The sequence below is a fragment of the Pholis gunnellus genome, assembly GCF_910591455.1.
Source record: "Pholis gunnellus genome assembly, chromosome: 8".
Lineage (NCBI taxonomy): Eukaryota > Metazoa > Chordata > Actinopteri > Perciformes > Pholidae > Pholis > Pholis gunnellus.
Genome location: NC_136534.1, coordinates 14160424 through 14177227, shown reverse-complemented (window position 1 = coordinate 14177227; position 16804 = coordinate 14160424). Strand labels below are relative to the sequence as shown.

The following is a 16804-nucleotide window of genomic DNA, read 5'->3' as shown; positions in this document are numbered from 1 at the left end:
AAGATGTCCATAGCCCTCATAATACAATATATGTCTCTAATAAGTGTATATCAGCCTATTTCTGCATAACTTCAGTTAAATAATTTCATCCCTCAACTCTTTAATGTTACGTTAATTCTAGCTGGGGTCTCTATAATCAGAATGTGCTGATAAAGCTTCCTCATCACTTGCTTCTTCAAGGTCTTAATAGAGAAAAAGTAGGTGTTGTTAAAATTGTCCTAAGCTCTTTTTTTGATTGAGAAAAGAAACAGATTTGACCACATCCTTGATTTAAACATGTTAAGTTAGTAAACATGGCCACAGTACTGTATTACTGTCGTTTAGAAGTAGGCTATACTGTTCTAAATTAAACCGAGGGAATTGTTGGCCTTGAATGTCTAAAAACAACCTTGTCTTCCTTCCTGCTCCTTCTAAGTGAGACAAAGCCAGGAGGACAACTATAGCTTTAATGTGCTCCCACTGACCCAGTTTCTCAAGTAAATGAATTGCAAAGTGAGAATGCCTAAAGTCAGACTTGTTAGCAAGCTTGCTCTAAAACCCTCGTCTTTATCCAGGGACTACCATGACAACCGTGAGCAGTACACTGTAGGCCTCCGGCACTGCAAAAGAGTGCAAAAATGATGAAACTCTTCTGAGCTTGTTGCAGTATACCCATTCCAAAATAACAAGTACAGAAATGCAACAGCTGCACAACCTCTTTAAAATGAATGAAGAGACTGAACAGCAGAAACAATAACATCACATTTAATGATGAAGCTAACCCATGTTTTCTGCATTATTACCTTACTGTATTTGTCCAGCACATATCAAAATTACACACAAGAGAAATGTGATCCCTGGTAGCGTTCTTTCAGACATGGAGGCTAGTTTTTAGGAGACCGTGGTGGGGGCAGTATGAAGAGCATCGAGGGACATTAAAGAACCATACAGCACACTGGCATCTACACCTCTGTGCAACAGCAAGATATCTGTGTTTCTGGTAATAAGCCAAGACTTTGAAAGCACTGCTGTTTTCTAATTTCTTTAAAGATGTTTCCATACAGCCGGAATTAAAAATATTCCATCTACTACACAAAAAAATTATATTTTACACCTAGTTTCTATATATTGGGAGTCGTTTTATATTGGGAAGCACCTGAGACTAATGCAATCTAATATAACAGCTCTACAATAAATCCTATTAAAGTTATTGTGTTTTGTTTTTGTTGAAGCTTAAAGCCGCTTTAATATTTTAATGAGGACAAGGTATCCAACACATAGATCCATCACCATCAACCACAGTAACTTGGAGATGCATCGGATCGGGGGAGCTTTCACTTTGGTGTGCACCTACAGTAACTTGTGCCGAACACTAATTAAACCCAAAGAGGAAGATCTGTCACTGAACAAGAGTAGCAATTTGGTAAGAACGTGAATCTTCTAGCCTACATTACAGGATTTTTTTGTTATCATGGATAAAAGGCTACTTGAGGAACCGGCAACTGGTAGAAATAACGTAACCGCTGTCCGAAACAACTTGACAACTGACGTTGAAATGAAAAAGCCACCAAGTAGTACACTATAGTACAATATATTTTGCTTGGTAGTTAACTTACTGTTTTTTTTTTTATCGCTTTTTAGTCTTGGATTTGTATTTTTGTTGTGTGTTCCTGCTTCTAGTCATGGAGCAAGTTTATGACCGTGAAGCCTTTATCATCATTGCTTTTTGGATTTCCTCCATCATTTTAATGATGTTCAAATAATAAAAGCCCTATTGTATTGCTAGACAGGAGGGTTCTACTTTGAAATCTACTTTCTATAGGGTAGGGAATGGCTTAGAGAGTTATCGTCACTCTTTCCTGAGTGACGCTTTTTTTGATGACAGCATCAGATGGATGTTGCTTTGCCTTTACACAACTAAACCTGGATAACGTCAACTGTAGTCACCTGAGCTTGGCATAGCTGCATAACATGAAACCTAGACTCTTGCATTAGTTGCACAGGGCAAGAAAATAATTGACTGTTGAACTCACTTCATTTTCAAGATCGATATTCATCAGGCCGGCAATGCTGTGTACTGCTTCCAGTAAAACAGCCTCCCACTCCAACAGCAGCTCTTCCTGGCAAGTTGCCTTTACTAGCCTACTCATGACTTCTCTTCATTACCAAGGTAACTGCTGTAACGTTACACACTGTCAGTGATTGTAGCCTTAATATAGTGTACAGAGTTACAGTCAGTATCCTCCTCATGGAATAGCAACAAGCTATTATAATATATGAGAGGCTTTCATGAGCCATAAAGACTTGTACAGTGCTGCTGATACTATTCAGTACTTGTGGTAAACTAGTATATCAGAAGTCTTTCGATGGTGGCAATCTTGAAGGTACCAATCATTTCTTGCCTTCCTGTACATACAGGTGAGATAGAGCTCACATCGTGGTGATGCCAGACATTGGAGATGCCAGACGGGAATATCTGGAGTAAAGACTGGATTTCCATGTCCTTCAATTCTGAATGCTCTCCCTTTTGTGTCATTATTCTATCCACCTTCATATGTCCTCCTGTGGATAATAGTTATCAACATTATAATCACTCTTGGATGGTGCTGACTGTTCATAGAAAATCGGGGAGTTGAGATAGGTTTAAACACTGTCTACGTATTGTGTCTAATTTTTACAGTAATGGTGCATATTCTGTATACTGGTATAGTGATGACCATTTAATGTGACATTGACCTCTACTGGCCATAAAAAGCCCTTGCATTTGCATATGGCTACTGTACGTTCCCTGGTCCCTATTTATGTGTAAAGGTTTTATTGTTTCTCCTTTTTTACAGTCTGCCTGTTACAACATAGGTATTTATGCCTATATGTGTCACGGGGCATGGTGGAGGACTCAAGCGCAGACCAGGCAGAGTAGTGTGAAAGGGTATATTTAATGAGCAAAACAATCCAAATAGCAGACCATACAGGAATCGGCAGGGGATCCACTGAACAGACAGGAGACGAGGGAGGAAATTCCAGCAGGACAGGGAAGACAGACGGGAAAACCGGGAACAGGACAAGCCGAACGGGCGGGTAGACAATACAAGAATCTGGCCCGGAGTGACTGAGGGGCAGGAGTTTATGTAGGGGGAAGAACAGGTGAGAGGAGTTGTGCTGATGAGGGGGAAGTGCTTGATTAGTGATCAGAGGCAGGTGAAGGGAATAAGCTGAGGGAGTGACTGACAGGTAGAGTGAGGAGGGTAGACAAACACAGAACACAGAGGCAAAGCCTAATCGTGACAATATGTGCATTAGAGCTATGTGGTTGCTACACATTTCTGATTGATAATGAATGTGGTACTATATCTCAGGTTTTTTAAGCTTTCTAATAGTTGGACCACAAGTTCAAGGACTACTGAAGGAAGTTGTCAACAAAATCTCGTATACCCTTATGTAAATGTGTCTATATATGTATATATATGACTACATCAAATATGTAGGCTACACAGCGGGCATGTTTGGATGTTCGTTTTATTGGAATGATTCCAGTACTACCATTCACTTGTGAAGGTTGAATGGATGACTTTATTTAAGTTTCAGGCTATACATAGGGCCAAATCTATTTACAATGTCATGAATTTAATTTGTTTGCAGTTTATTTAGATGAATTAGGAGAACTTCATCTAGTGTGACATGTCTAGCACTTTATTTTACATTACACAGGACCTATAGTTATTTGTGGATTATTTCATCAGAATACTTGAGGTCAAAGATCATCTTCATTCATCTTTATTATCATAATTATCAGTCTGAAAAATACAATACAATACAGAAATTTCACAGCGAAATTATACAAATATATTGAGATGTGTTGCTGGTTGTATGACAAAAGGTTAAACTTTGATGTTATTTCCACTGTACAAGAAGGAGATATGAAAACATACAGTAGCTGAGAGTAATTCCCAAGGCATATTCCCAACAGTGTTCTTGTTCTTAGTTGAGGTAAGGTCATGTTTAGTTCATCGGAACTAAAAAAGAATGAAGCAATGTGTAATACAACGCTGCCAATAGCAGTGATCAACATTTGCTATTGACATATCACTGATTTCAAACATGTCACAAAATGAAGATTGCTTTCCTCTTGGATTTCTATAAAACTATTAATATCACTCTTTATATGGGAAGGAAAGAAAGTTTGGAAACTACTTTTTTATTTATCAAAGTACACAAGCAGTTAGAATAAAATAGTTCGCATTAAAAGTTTGACGAAAGTACATGGCGTGATTTGATCATTTCTGTTGTTGTAATGCATAAACCAGGTTTACCTGCACAAAAAGGCTAATATTAGCTTGATTCATCCACAGAGAAACAAACCAGGGAAAGGAAATACTTTGTCCTTTCACTTCAGTCCATGAAAAGGGGGGGCTGCCCTTCAGATTTTTTTTTTTCTTCTAATCAAACAATCTCACATCGAGTTCCCTTTATGTTCCTTTTTGGACATCCTGGAATATTTCCAAGTGGACGGATCAGTAACATTGATGCCACTTGTAGAAGTACTGTCTCGTCTTGTCTGCATTTTCATGTATCGCTGTTAAGTTTTCCTCACAACACCAGTTCTTCACCGAGTGAAGGTTAGAAAAAGCTTTCCATCCATCCACCCTCCCATCCAAAAAGCTAAGTAAGTTAACAGGCTTGTTTGATGAAAGTCATGCAGTAATCCTACAGGGTTTGTAAAGACAGGTGCCTTAGCTGCTACCTTCGTGTCCTGTACATTAGATTAGTACATTTCCCCTGGAGGTACCATTGCTGCATTTATTGTAGCCACCTCAGCTTATGTACACGAAGGGAGAGCGTGTCTCTCACTCTATTTCACCTGAGTTCTTGTTTGCTGCTACGACACATGGCCCTGCAGGAAGAAAGCAACCGAGGTGGGACAGGCACTTGCTGTGTTGTGCTGAAATGAATGGCTAAGTCGGGAGTGGATTGTCGCAATAAGATTGCTGAAGGAACAAGAGGGAGACATTCATTTCACAGGTGCGGAGTGGAGTCAGTGCTGGTAAGCATCCGTCTTGATGTGTGGGCCATGTCTGCTCCTTATGTGTCGTGGCGGCGTTTTCTCTTGACTTTGTGCGCATACAGGAAGTACATAGTGTGCCCGGTGGTGATGAATAATACAGAAATGATAACTAGGATGCCAAAGTGCTGTGGCTGTGGAGCAGAGATCACCATGATGAAGTGAAGCAGATCCATCAGGTAATTCATAGAGCTCTGCACACCGTTTACTACACCCCTCTCTGACTCACAGATGTTCTCCTGCAGGAGCTGGGTCACTGTCAGGTCGAAGGACCAGAGACCTAAAACACAGATATCATTGGGTTTTAAAAGTTGCCCAGGTCATTAAATTAGCCAGTCGTCAAAATGGCTCTGCATGTATTCAGCTCGTCACACAATAATTGAATTTATGGGAATAGTTAACTAGAGCCCTACCCACGGGCTACTTAATTCATTGAAACATTTACATTTGTATAGGGATCTTTTGGGGCATCCTGGTGGCCCAGTGGTTAAGCTGCACATCATATAGTGACATTACAACTCTACAGTCGACCATCAATGAAAAGATTTAAATGCTGAAAAATAAATACTGTAATTGTCACGAATGTACTGAGCGGGACATTTTACAGTTTTTAGACAGCGCTCTCTGGTGGATAGACTATGTAATGGCAACACTATCTACATTTCCACAAGCAATTTGTTTTTATTTTATTGCCCAACATAAATAGCAATATATTCACGATAAGCTAACATTGGCTGATAGTATCTGTATGCCAATGTATGGGTGAAGCTCTACAGTTGACCGTATTCCTGTGTATTTTATTGCAATGTAATATATAGACTAACTTAAGTTTTGGTGTCCATTGAAACCAGTCAGCTTTGGATGTCCTTCTACTCACCAATGCGTGCTGTGATGACACCCAAGAACAGAAGGATAATGGAGATGTACGATTCTGGCGCCGTGTCCGAGGGCACGTTGTCAAAGAGCACAGTGTTGTTGGTCCAGTGGATGGAGGAGCGGTCGGGTAGCAGTGGCTGATTGTTGCCTCCCCTCAGAGGATAAATGTGTTTTTGCCTTTGGTTTCCCATCCCTCCGAGATCAGTGGAGGAGTTGGAGGTAATGTAAGGCATCAGCAAGCTAAGATCCATAGGGCTGCCAGGGGCAAACACAGAGCACACGCACAGCAGCAAGCAGCCCAGGTGGAGGCAGCTCGAGATGATGCCTGTGTTAACCAGGCCATAGGACTTTCTGAGTCTGGTGAACATCACAGTGCCCATCAGCCCAGTAATAGCCGAGACACCCATCAGCAGACTAAGGAGAGAGCCGCTTATGCCCTGAGTATACGCATAGCCCGTGGTGATGCAGTCAAAACCCAGCACTGTGGTGTAGAGGAAAGCCAGACCCATTCCTGCCAGGAAGACAGGCTGGCGATAGTAGGCCCTCCAGCCGTCCTTGCAGGTGCTCACCAACCAGCGAAACCTCCGGAAACACAGTGGCAGGTTGGTGATTTCTTTTATGTGCAGGCTTGTGTTGCAGTTACCTTCGGTCAGAGGTTGAGGTTGAGGTTGTGCAACATTATCTTCCCCTGATAAGAAAAAGGAATGTCATCCATCAATTCTGTTCAATTTCAAAGGTCCATTTGGTGTTCTGCACATGCTAGAATCCACCTCATCTGTCAAATACAGACTAGGGAGGCACCGGTCTGACTTTTTTAGTCCTGATACTGTTACCTGGGCTTGGGCATTGGCCGATACAGAGTACCGATCCGATACCAGTGTTTGATTAATAAGCTGTGAACCTCACTGTGGGAAAGTGACTGAAATCATTATTTTATGTGTAAGGCAACATCAGGCTTTACTTAAATATTGCTTTACAAACTTTCTTAACTCCGATCCTGCTATTTGAGTCAGTATCGGCCCGATATCCGGTAACGGTGCATCCCTTATACAGACCATCTACACTTATCTACATATTAATGTAAACCATGTGGTAGTTGGGTGCTGCACATAAAACCGAGGTTTGTGTCTTCAATTAATGTATGATTCAAATAAGCACTTTATAGTTAAAAAAGTACTTTGTATAACTATCAGAACAACTGTAATGTCAAAAACATTAAACGATATATATTTTCTAATGTCATTTCAAAGAATTTCCAAGTGTTCCAAGTTTAGTGTTAAATAGTCTATTTTTTTTTAACATTTTCTTGAAAATCATTCGCTACAAATCTCACTACTTCCGTACCTCTCATGATGTCTACTGCTCAATCCTGCTATAGAAGCGTTGTTTTCAACATTTGAATTACATTTTTAAGTACTTTTAGCGCTTTAACCTGACCTTTCAAAAAGGAAAAGCATCGTGACGTAAGTGGTGATAAAGGCTGAGAAGAAAGTGATTTCAATGTACACTGTAGTATACTACTGATTCCAGCAGGCATTGCATAACCACCAGCAGTTAATGGAAGATGCTGTATATTGTCTATATACTTTTATTTATCTATTATTTTATCCTAATGCACAGCTCTAAATCTTATTCTGACTACTACTACAAGCAGGTTTAGGAGCCCATAATGCTCACAGATCTTTATGCACATTTTCAGTAAATCTCATAGAATTCTAATCTTAAAATCTGTGAATACTGGGAAAGTCAGAAACAACGAAACATATTCCATACCTTGTGACATTCTCCTCTCCATCCTCTGCAGATACACCTGATCCTCCTCCACCACTGGTGGTTTGACAGAAAGAGCAGGGACGATGCGGTACACCCGTGACAAGAAGAAGAACTCCACAATGAGAGACACAAGGTTCCAGCCCAGGATGAAGCCACATCCAACTACATTGGAGGCCAGGGTCATGACCTGTCCCACTGCTAGTGGGGCCAGGATGTTAGTCACCTGATCTATCCGCCTCATGGTTGCATTCATTCCTTTTGTTAGGATCAAAGACACAGAGATTAATGTGCTTCCACTAGAGGACGGTCAGCAAGAGCACAAACGGACCAATACCTGTAATCCAAGTATTTATCGTGCACAAACGGTGATGTGTGACAAGCATGGAATGCAAACAAACACGCGCATTAACAGATAATCAATCCCCTCACCGGCGAGGTGACCTCGGTTGTAGCCTGTGATAACCACAATCCAGTCCCTCTGAATGGCAATGGTCAGTGCTGTGCTTGCAAGGTTTGCCACATCTGCCAGGACGATCACCACCGTATAACAAACCACCTTGTGTAAGTTTTGCGATGCAACATGTTACTATGACAGCACAGAGTAGCCACAAGCTCAGAAGCAGAGACAACAGGGACACGGGACAGAGGGAACAACAGCAGCAATAACTCCTCTGTGTAATCATCATGGTGAGTATTCTGTTTTGCAGATCAATATGGTATCAAGTTATGAAATGTAATTATTAGTCAAACATGTAGTGTCTACTCACAGTAAGCCAGCCATCCCAGATCTGTTCAATCCTTTGCTTATATGAGAACACCAACATGAGCACAATGCTACATACTGTCACTGAGATGTTCTGAATGAAAAGAGATGCATGTGCAACTAAAATAGGGGACAAGAAAAACTGTTTTAGACTTGCACAACATAGATGACATATCCTGTAAAAACTGAATCCTAGCGTTGACAGATGTGAGCCTTGTGCCTGAAGTGGTTTTGAGCATAGCTGTCAAATCAGGGACTGATTTACACAGGAAATGCAATTTACCAACTGGGTGGATAGGAAACTAGCTGACCTCTGCATCCAAGATTGAGATCCCAAAATCTATATCACTGACAGTTCTATGATATACGGCATGCTGAAATATTCAAATTGGTGGGAAATTGTTGCATACCTTTATTCCTAGGATTGCGATCAACCCAGTCTCCAATCAAAGCTCCTAGAAGGAGCACTGACCCAGCCACTACCAACCCAAACACTGCAGTCAACAGCAGGTTACGGCCGTACAGCTCAATCAGGAACACAGAAATTGCAAAGTGCCACATGCGGTCACCCTGTTTAACACAACATAAACACATTATGTATTTCAAGGTGCTGTATGTCTGCTGTCACAAAAGTTACAGTCAGTAGGCTACCTTGCATTTATTTAAGTTTCAATGTGTTATCTATTTCTCCAGGAATCTGTTTCTTCAGGAAATGATTCTTACCCACATTGACAATGCTCCACTGACATAGATGAGAAACTTGGGACCCTTGAGGTAGATAAGAGCTGAACCTTTCGAAGAATTGATAAAAAATTAAATAAGCACACAATATTTGCAAATACGTTGCACAAATTCTAGTTTGATTCAAAGTTGAGTTCACCTGGTATACTCCGAGTTCTATTTGCTCTTGCATCCCTGATGTCGTCAGACTCAAACTCGACCACGACCCCACCACACTGGGAGGCATCTGCTCGCTTGGACATTTCCTAGTGTAGGATCATAGGTCAAAAAACGGTTGACCCTGTCGCACTCTCGTCCCATTGTTGGTACTACAGTGTTTCAGGACTGTAGGTCACAGCATCACTTGGATTTTAAAAGACACTCTACTCCACTTTGTTGTTGATGACTACAAGAATGTTTAGACCACTTATAGGATTATTGGTTATTTACTTATTAACATACTTGGAAGAAATTCTATAGACGGGACCAAAAATCAACATGTGGCGATATTGTATTCACTTATTAAATACACAATTTATTTTTCCTAGCCAGCAACTTTATGGAACAAAAGTTGGAATTCCGTGTCCTTTTGAACAGTCAGTAAACGGTTGTAACCTCTTCAGCTGTTTTATTATTATTAAATATTCCACATCTAAATTCGTTCACACCAGTCACACTTTGAGTAAGGCATGCCATGGGTCAACAAGTCAGAATGTGAATAAGATAAAACAGAAATAAGCATATCAAACAATAAGAGTTTGCAGTAGCATTAGTGTAACATCGTGCTCTGTTAAACAGACAATAATTATCGCGCTCATAAGTCAATGCAGGGTCAATCATCACCTTTGTTCTGATGTTGCTCTCAATCCTTGCTGCTATTCCTCGATGTTTTATCTTGTGCCATGTATCCTACATTGGGATGCTAGTCTTTCCTGAGAGCTGGAATTCATACTGTAGTAGTTTGAAAGGCTTAATAACATCACAGTGTTCAAGTGCACCATTGTATGAAAGTGCCAGAAAAGCAGAACAGGCAGAGGGACAACAAAGGCAGCCAGCATATTCCAAAGCACGTGACACCAGGGGGACAATATCACTGTCCACCCACACCACAAAAAGGACAACTGTGTAACTCGTATGGCTCAAAATACACACATGCGCATGGTCAGTGAGCACATGCATGCACCCTCACACACACACACACACACACACACAAACCGTTCCACTAGTCTCATACAACCACACGCACTGTTAACATGCAAACAAGTTACATAAAGGACACATGCAACACTAGCTCACTCTTCACACTTGCAGATAACAGAGGGTAGAAAGCAGACTTCTATATTATATCACATATCAGAAGCTGTTCCATAGACAGACAGGAATGTGATTTACAAGATGATGCATAATATTAACATGATGGCGATGATGTTGGCGGAACATACAGTGACACAGGAAATTGATCTTCCTTTTAATCAAACCCTAACCTGATATTCAGTTCCAGCCTTTGGTATTCTGTTGTTAATATCTTTCTCCTGCATATTGTCCTCCGTTGATTTGATCTAGCAGACAGTGTTTGCATTTCCTTCACCAATATAAATACACTTGTGTAAAAACAAAAGTTTTATTTTTGGTAATGTACTGAAATTACAGCAACTACTCCTCTAGTTATAATGTCATTTAAACTGTAATGTGATTAGAAGTTTGTTATACCATACTATACAAAAGATTTAAAAAAAATACCCAATATTACAGTATATCAATCAGTAAATACTTTTTGTTTTTAATTGAATATACAATAAGATGTTATTAAATTACAACAGATCTCAAATATGTAAATCGGTAGTCCTGACCACCAATCAGATGAAACAGTTAAAAAGTGTAATTTACAATTCTCCTTGACATATTTCATTTTCATATGGATTTTTGTTGTGCCTTTTCATGATGTACTTCTTCAAAAAGCCCATGAAGTTGTAGAGAGCCACAAGAGGAATTGATACAACAGGAAGGACGGATAAGAGCACGCAGATAGAAAAAACCCATTCAGGATAGAGCTGAACATCAGCGAGGGGGAAGTGCACCTGTAGGGGTGATGAGTGGGAAGTCAATGTCTTTATTTTTTTATTGTGCACCAGATTTTATACAAATTCTACACCGTGCCACTGTAGAGCAAGCGTGAAATCTTTCTTACGTAATCTGGGTTCCAGGCGTTATATGTTGGTCGTTTTTCAGCCTGGACTACAACGTATGCCACAAAAACCACCAGAAGCATGAGAGGACTGATGAAGCGCCAAGTGGCCTGCCAGTAGATATTTGGTCTCCGACCTGTCATCCATTCAATGTCGTCATTAAATCTGTTGGGCAAATGGAAGCCCTTGGTCAAATCATTCAAATATGTTTTCATATTGCAAGTATACAATGACATTTATTACAATATCACCTGTTTATTCCGTAGATGTACACCACACTGATGATCTCAAAGAAGGCTATGATGAGCAGAGGCATGGATCCCACATAGCTGTTGAAAATCTCCAGCCAGTAGTTTCCAGAGCCCAAAGTAAAGATGAGGGCCACCGTAAAGGAGGTGAGGCAAATTAACCCTTTAAGCAAAAAAAGGAAGGAAATGGAATTTCTTTCATGATATGATGATTAACATGCTGAATTCAGTCAAACAGAAACCTTTTAGACAGTCTATCTGTACAGCAGTAATTTAAAGCATGTTTATATCTGAACGAAAAGTGTGCAATCTGACATATCTGACAATATTTATTTCACACAGGAAGACATCATTTCACATGGAAAGAAAATGTACACAAGACTACAGGGTGCCTATCAAAACTATTGATCCAAAAGGCAGATGTTCATCAACAGGTGGGCTTTCACATATGACTTTTGTGTAAGTGTCATTATCACTGGTAAGTATAGGAAGTAATAACTTTTTCAGTCTTACAATACAAACGTGTGTTGTCAGTGCCCCATATGCCATGATTGCAACCACTCTATGAAGTAATGAGATGTTTCGGTTTACCTGTGAAAATTTCCTTGGGAATCCAGGAGGGAATTATGTGCAGGTCCAGCAGAGGAGTAAGGACCCCCTCTAGATTTCCAAACATGGAGGACAGGCCCAGGCTGAAGAGCATGACAAAGAAGAGCACCGCCCACACCTGAGCGCCTGGCATTTCTATCACCGCTTCAGTGAACACAATGAAGGCCAGTCCAGTTCCAGAGACACTCTACAGGTAGGATGTGATACGTGATCTCATATACACTCACAAAAGGTCGTAGAAAAAACTGTTAAAAACTGTTTTAGTAGTAACGGATGTACTGTACCTGGTCCAGGAAAGTCTGTAGGTTACAAGTCTTCAGATTGAGGCTTTTGACCTCTGAGGGGTCAGTTGCGTTGAGATAGTTTAACCAGTCATCATAGTTTTTAACAGTTATGTTTTCATCCCCAATGTTGAATGAATTAGTCAATCGCAGTATGTTCCTAAAATCAACAAGAAATGAAATCGGTTAACACTACTTTCACAAGTATTACTGACGATAATTATAACTAGGACTGAAAATGTTTAAATACTGGTTGATTGATAAAACATTTAGGTAATTTAAGTAAAAACACAAACTGTTGAAAGTGGGATGAAGTTTGTTCTGTATCACTGTTACCACCCTTCCACAGCGAGAGAGGGTCGTAACAATCACAAATCGATTCATTATTTTTTATTTTGACTAATAGTCTGATTAGTTTAATCACAGCAGTCACATTGCTTTGGGGTCTGACAATTTGTAATTGAATAATCTCCAGTTGCACGTCTATTAATAATAAATAACAATCATTATGCTGAATATACATTGCTATGGCAGATTATAATTACCTATATGGTACATACCAATTTTGGCAGTCATTGTAGTTTTCATTTGCCTTAAATCCAAGAATGGCAAAAATAGGAATCGATGCATATATCGACGTAAAACTGTTCACGCAGCCGACAATTAGGGCATCTCTCTCACAATTATTCCTGCAAAGATGTTATATTATTTCAATTTTTATTTTGTGTATTGTACTGTCTTTAATGAATACAAATGTGTTCATAAAGTTCTTACTTCTGAGCATTATAACTGGAAAAAGCAATAAGTCCCCCAAAGGCCAAAGACAAAGAGAAAAAGACCTGAGTAGCTGCGTCCAACCAGACCTCAGGATTTCTCAGGGTTTCCCACTGTAATGAACATAATAATAATTGTTAGTTAGATATCATACTTTACTCATTAGATTTTGCCATGAAATGATTTCATTATAAAGCTACTGACAAACTTACATTTGGTGTGAAGAGATATATTAAGCCATCTGTGGCCCCGGCCAGAGTCAAGGATCTGACCAAGAAGATGGTCAAAACAAGATAGGGAAAGGTGGCTGTGACATAAATAGCCTGTTGAAAAAGTTTTGATGCTGATACACAATATTTCATATTCACGTCAAACAGAATTTGAGATTTTTCTAACGCTTTCTATGCACGCTTTGTTGTTCGAACTTCATTCGAACTTAAGCGTCGTCCACATGCAGAATGTCCCGTGAGGCTGTTAAGAGCTGTGAGGCTACTACTGTACTGTCACTTGTTTAGATGATAACCAACAATCTACCTCCCATAACCTTCATCACCTTTAATACAACTTCCAGGATGCATAATGTGTATGAAAAAATCATATTGAACAACATTATTGATTTGTCCTGCTTCTGCTGAACTTTTTGTCATTTTACTGTTTGAGGCAGCAGGTTTTACTAGATTTTAAAGTTTGATTTGTAACTTGCGTGTTGAATTTCTGCCAGTGATGAAAGTTGAGGTCAGAATTTTGTTTGGCCAAGTCGGAGGGATCTACATTGGGATGCACTTCTTTCTCCCAATATTTTGCCATCAATTGCTTGTATCTAAACTAGAAGATATAACAAATATGTATAACTCTAAAGATATTATTTAACGCTACATCAAACCGGTAAATTACCTTTCCAATAGTCTCAATCCCACGTATGAAGCAGATGTACACGAGGCACCATGCAGATGCAAGACACAGCACTAGCCACCACTGGAAGGACCCACTGGTCTCGATGTTTGGGGTAATGTTCAGTGTTTCACGATACCAAAAATAGTTGACTGGTGAGCTTTTCTCACATTCACTTACGTAGCCTGTATCAAAGAGATGAATCATCATGATTGATTAATGATTTACTTCATTTTTACTTTGATCATTATTCAGCATTTATGGTTAATGATATTATTATGATGTAAAGATTACCAGTACGATTCAAGTTTAACGGGCAGTCCTTCCAGGGAAGTGGACTTTGAAAGGAGTGGAAGAAGTACCAGAGGACCCAGGCCAGGATCATGTTGTAGAACAGACCAACTAGGAAGGACACTGCCAAGGAAGCCACACCTGTGTATACACATTGACACTATTCAACAAGAAATGTATGTATGTATATTATGGATGGTAGTAGCTTTATGTTTTCAAATACATTCCTTCTTCGGCATCTTGCTTCCCCGAGTGAAGTTAATTAATGCCCAGTGGTGTAATGGAACTAAATGCATTTACTGAAGTACTCTACTTACTCTACCTTATCTATAATTCGTCAGAAGAGCGAATTTGTGCTTAAATGAACATTTGGGACCATTTTTGCTGATGACTGTTTTCAACCCTCATCCTGAGGCATTATTGTTGTCATATCTCACTGGTGCTTCATTCTTTCCCTCCAGTGTCATTCCAATTCCTCATGACTTTGTTAATCAATTGGTTCCTAATGACTTCATATTCTGTTTAATTTGTCCTGTTTGAACATAAATCAATTGGTGTCCTGGGGGCAGTCAAAAGTATCCAATTGCAACCCATACAGTTTTAATAGATAAGGTAGAAAGATAGATAAAAGTAGTCCTTGTATGTTAAATATGTTTGTAGGATAGGGGTTAAGTACTTTTTTTGATACTCTTACTTGACTAACATTTCCAATGCAGGACTTTTACTTGCAACAAACTATTTATACAGAGTGGTACAAGTACGTTTCCCTAAGTAGAGCATCTGAATACTTCCTCCACCACTGTTGATACCAAACATTCTTACCTAAACCTCCCAGATAAGGGGAGATTGAATTCCACACCCCAACACTTCCCATGCGGAGCCGTTGTCCGATGGCCAGCTCCATGTACAGCAGAGGAAGTCCCTCAAACACCAAGGCAATGACATAAGGAATCAGAAACGCCCCTTGAAATAAAGTACATTTATAAGGGATAAAAATGGCCAAAATGATTGTGATAACTGACAATTAAACGATAAACCTTAGTTCTTCAGTAAGCGCTTGACTACAACTTAAAAATAAACATCGGCATTGCCTTTATAGTTGAAGGTCATTCAGTTTCCCATTACTGGACAACAAGCAGAGCTTTATCACGCTCACTCATTCCCAGCAATAGATCTTAACACCTGACCTACAGTAGTGTGCAACAGTCATGCTTTCCCTCGTCATTTGACCTTCTATTGTATATTTTGCGCACCACTGTATGGAGTTGTAAAAATATTTTCAAATGTTTTGAAATGGGTTGATAATGTAGACATTTTGAATAGTAGTGAACTATCCAAGTAGGGATTGTCTTAGGTCAAACACATGAAAAACAAGAAACAAAGGTGCTACAGTCACTGCAGTGATATACCTCTCTAAATCATTGGTGAAATCAAACTAACATAATATAATCCTTTTGGTCAGTCATCTTTAAAATTTGTATAATCAAAGTCACATTTCGTCAGAAACGTCAGTCAGAAATGTCAATTGTGTGCTGGAAAAACACGATAATTACAGCATGAAAATCAGAGCAAAGTTATTTCTGCATCATTTCTGAAACCATGTCTCAGTCATGCCAAACATGCTAATATAGAGAGTAGGATAATAATAGTCAATTCAATGCTAAAGAGAAAACTAGTTGTCAAAAACAAGGTTGTGACTATTGTGTTATCGTGCCACATTGAAGTAGAACTGTTGTCTAGAGTCTGTTTATACGTTATATGTTTATACGTGCATACTTTTGTATCGTGGGAACATATTAGAGAGACAATTACCCTGGTTGTAATTTAAACAAATTATTTTCAAAAAATGTTTTTTTTTGGTATTTTCATAACTTAAGGAAATTAATTTATAAAATAAAGGAACAATTACGTTTCGTAATAACAGCATTTAGTTTAAACAGTTTCTCATTTTGTCGAGAGAGTGTTTGGATTATTGACTGCTAAATGTTTCTGGTCATGAAAAACTGTCTACTTCACTGTCTTGTGTTAACATTGCGAAGCGCACTGTTAATGAAAGGCTCTTACCTCCACCATAGATTTGACACAGATATGGAAATCTCCACACATTCCCAAGTCCCACAGCAAAACCTATGCAGGTTAGCAAATATTGTACTTTATTGTCCCATTTTGGTCTTTCGGTCATTTCTCTAGGTCCATGAACCTGCGTCTGCTCATCACCTCCACTTTCTCTATCCATCACTTCTTTGTCCCTTGTTATTTCAGTTCATTTAATGAGGCAAATCTGTTTGTCAGACCTGTAAACTCTGTCTGAAGAGAAGGGGAGGAACTGGTGACTTGTTACCTGACGAAGGGGC

General features: G+C 39.5%; 2 protein-coding genes across 2 annotated transcripts; both read right to left on the bottom strand.

Annotated features, from left to right (window-relative positions):
- Nucleotides 1-5058: 5058 nt before the first annotated feature.
- On the bottom strand, nt 5059-9433 carry LOC306700371 (ferroportin; the record flags this gene model as incomplete). The annotated part of the gene is made up of 8 exons (XM_079165380.1): nt 5059-5318; nt 5916-6602; nt 7688-7942; nt 8117-8243; nt 8455-8570; nt 8861-9020; nt 9174-9241; nt 9331-9433. 8 exons carry the CDS (start codon nt 9431-9433, stop codon nt 5059-5061), a joined length of 1776 nt encoding a protein of 591 aa, XP_079021506.1.
- Nucleotides 9434-10592: 1159 nt separating this feature from the next.
- LOC306700392 (sodium-dependent neutral amino acid transporter B(0)AT3-like) lies at nt 10593-16795 on the bottom strand. The gene is made up of 12 exons (XM_079165401.1): nt 16515-16795; nt 15273-15413; nt 14454-14591; nt 14163-14344; nt 13481-13591; nt 13269-13381; nt 13055-13183; nt 12498-12654; nt 12196-12400; nt 11608-11767; nt 11359-11521; nt 10593-11248 (listed from the first exon to the last, which is right to left on the bottom strand). The coding sequence occupies exons 1-12, from the start codon at nt 16684-16686 to the stop codon at nt 11054-11056; spliced, it is 1866 nt and encodes a 621-aa protein (XP_079021527.1). The 5' UTR covers nt 16687-16795; the 3' UTR covers nt 10593-11053.
- Between the last annotated feature and the right edge of the window lie 9 nt (nt 16796-16804).

What these genes read in the sequence shown, in the direction of transcription:
- LOC306700392 (XM_079165401.1), bottom strand. Translation starts at nt 16,686, where the DNA reads ATGGATAGAGAAAGTGGAGGTGATGAGCAGACGCAGGTTCATGGACCT. An exon ending in CCCTTATCTGGGAGGTTTAG is followed by an intron (nt 14,592 to 15,272) that starts GTAAGAATGTTT and finishes GTGTATACACAG; the next exon opens with GTGTGGCTTCCTTGGCAGTG. An exon ending in TCCAGTTATAATGCTCAGAA is followed by an intron (nt 13,184 to 13,268) that starts GTAAGAACTTTA and finishes ACATCTTTGCAG; the next exon opens with GAATAATTGTGAGAGAGATG.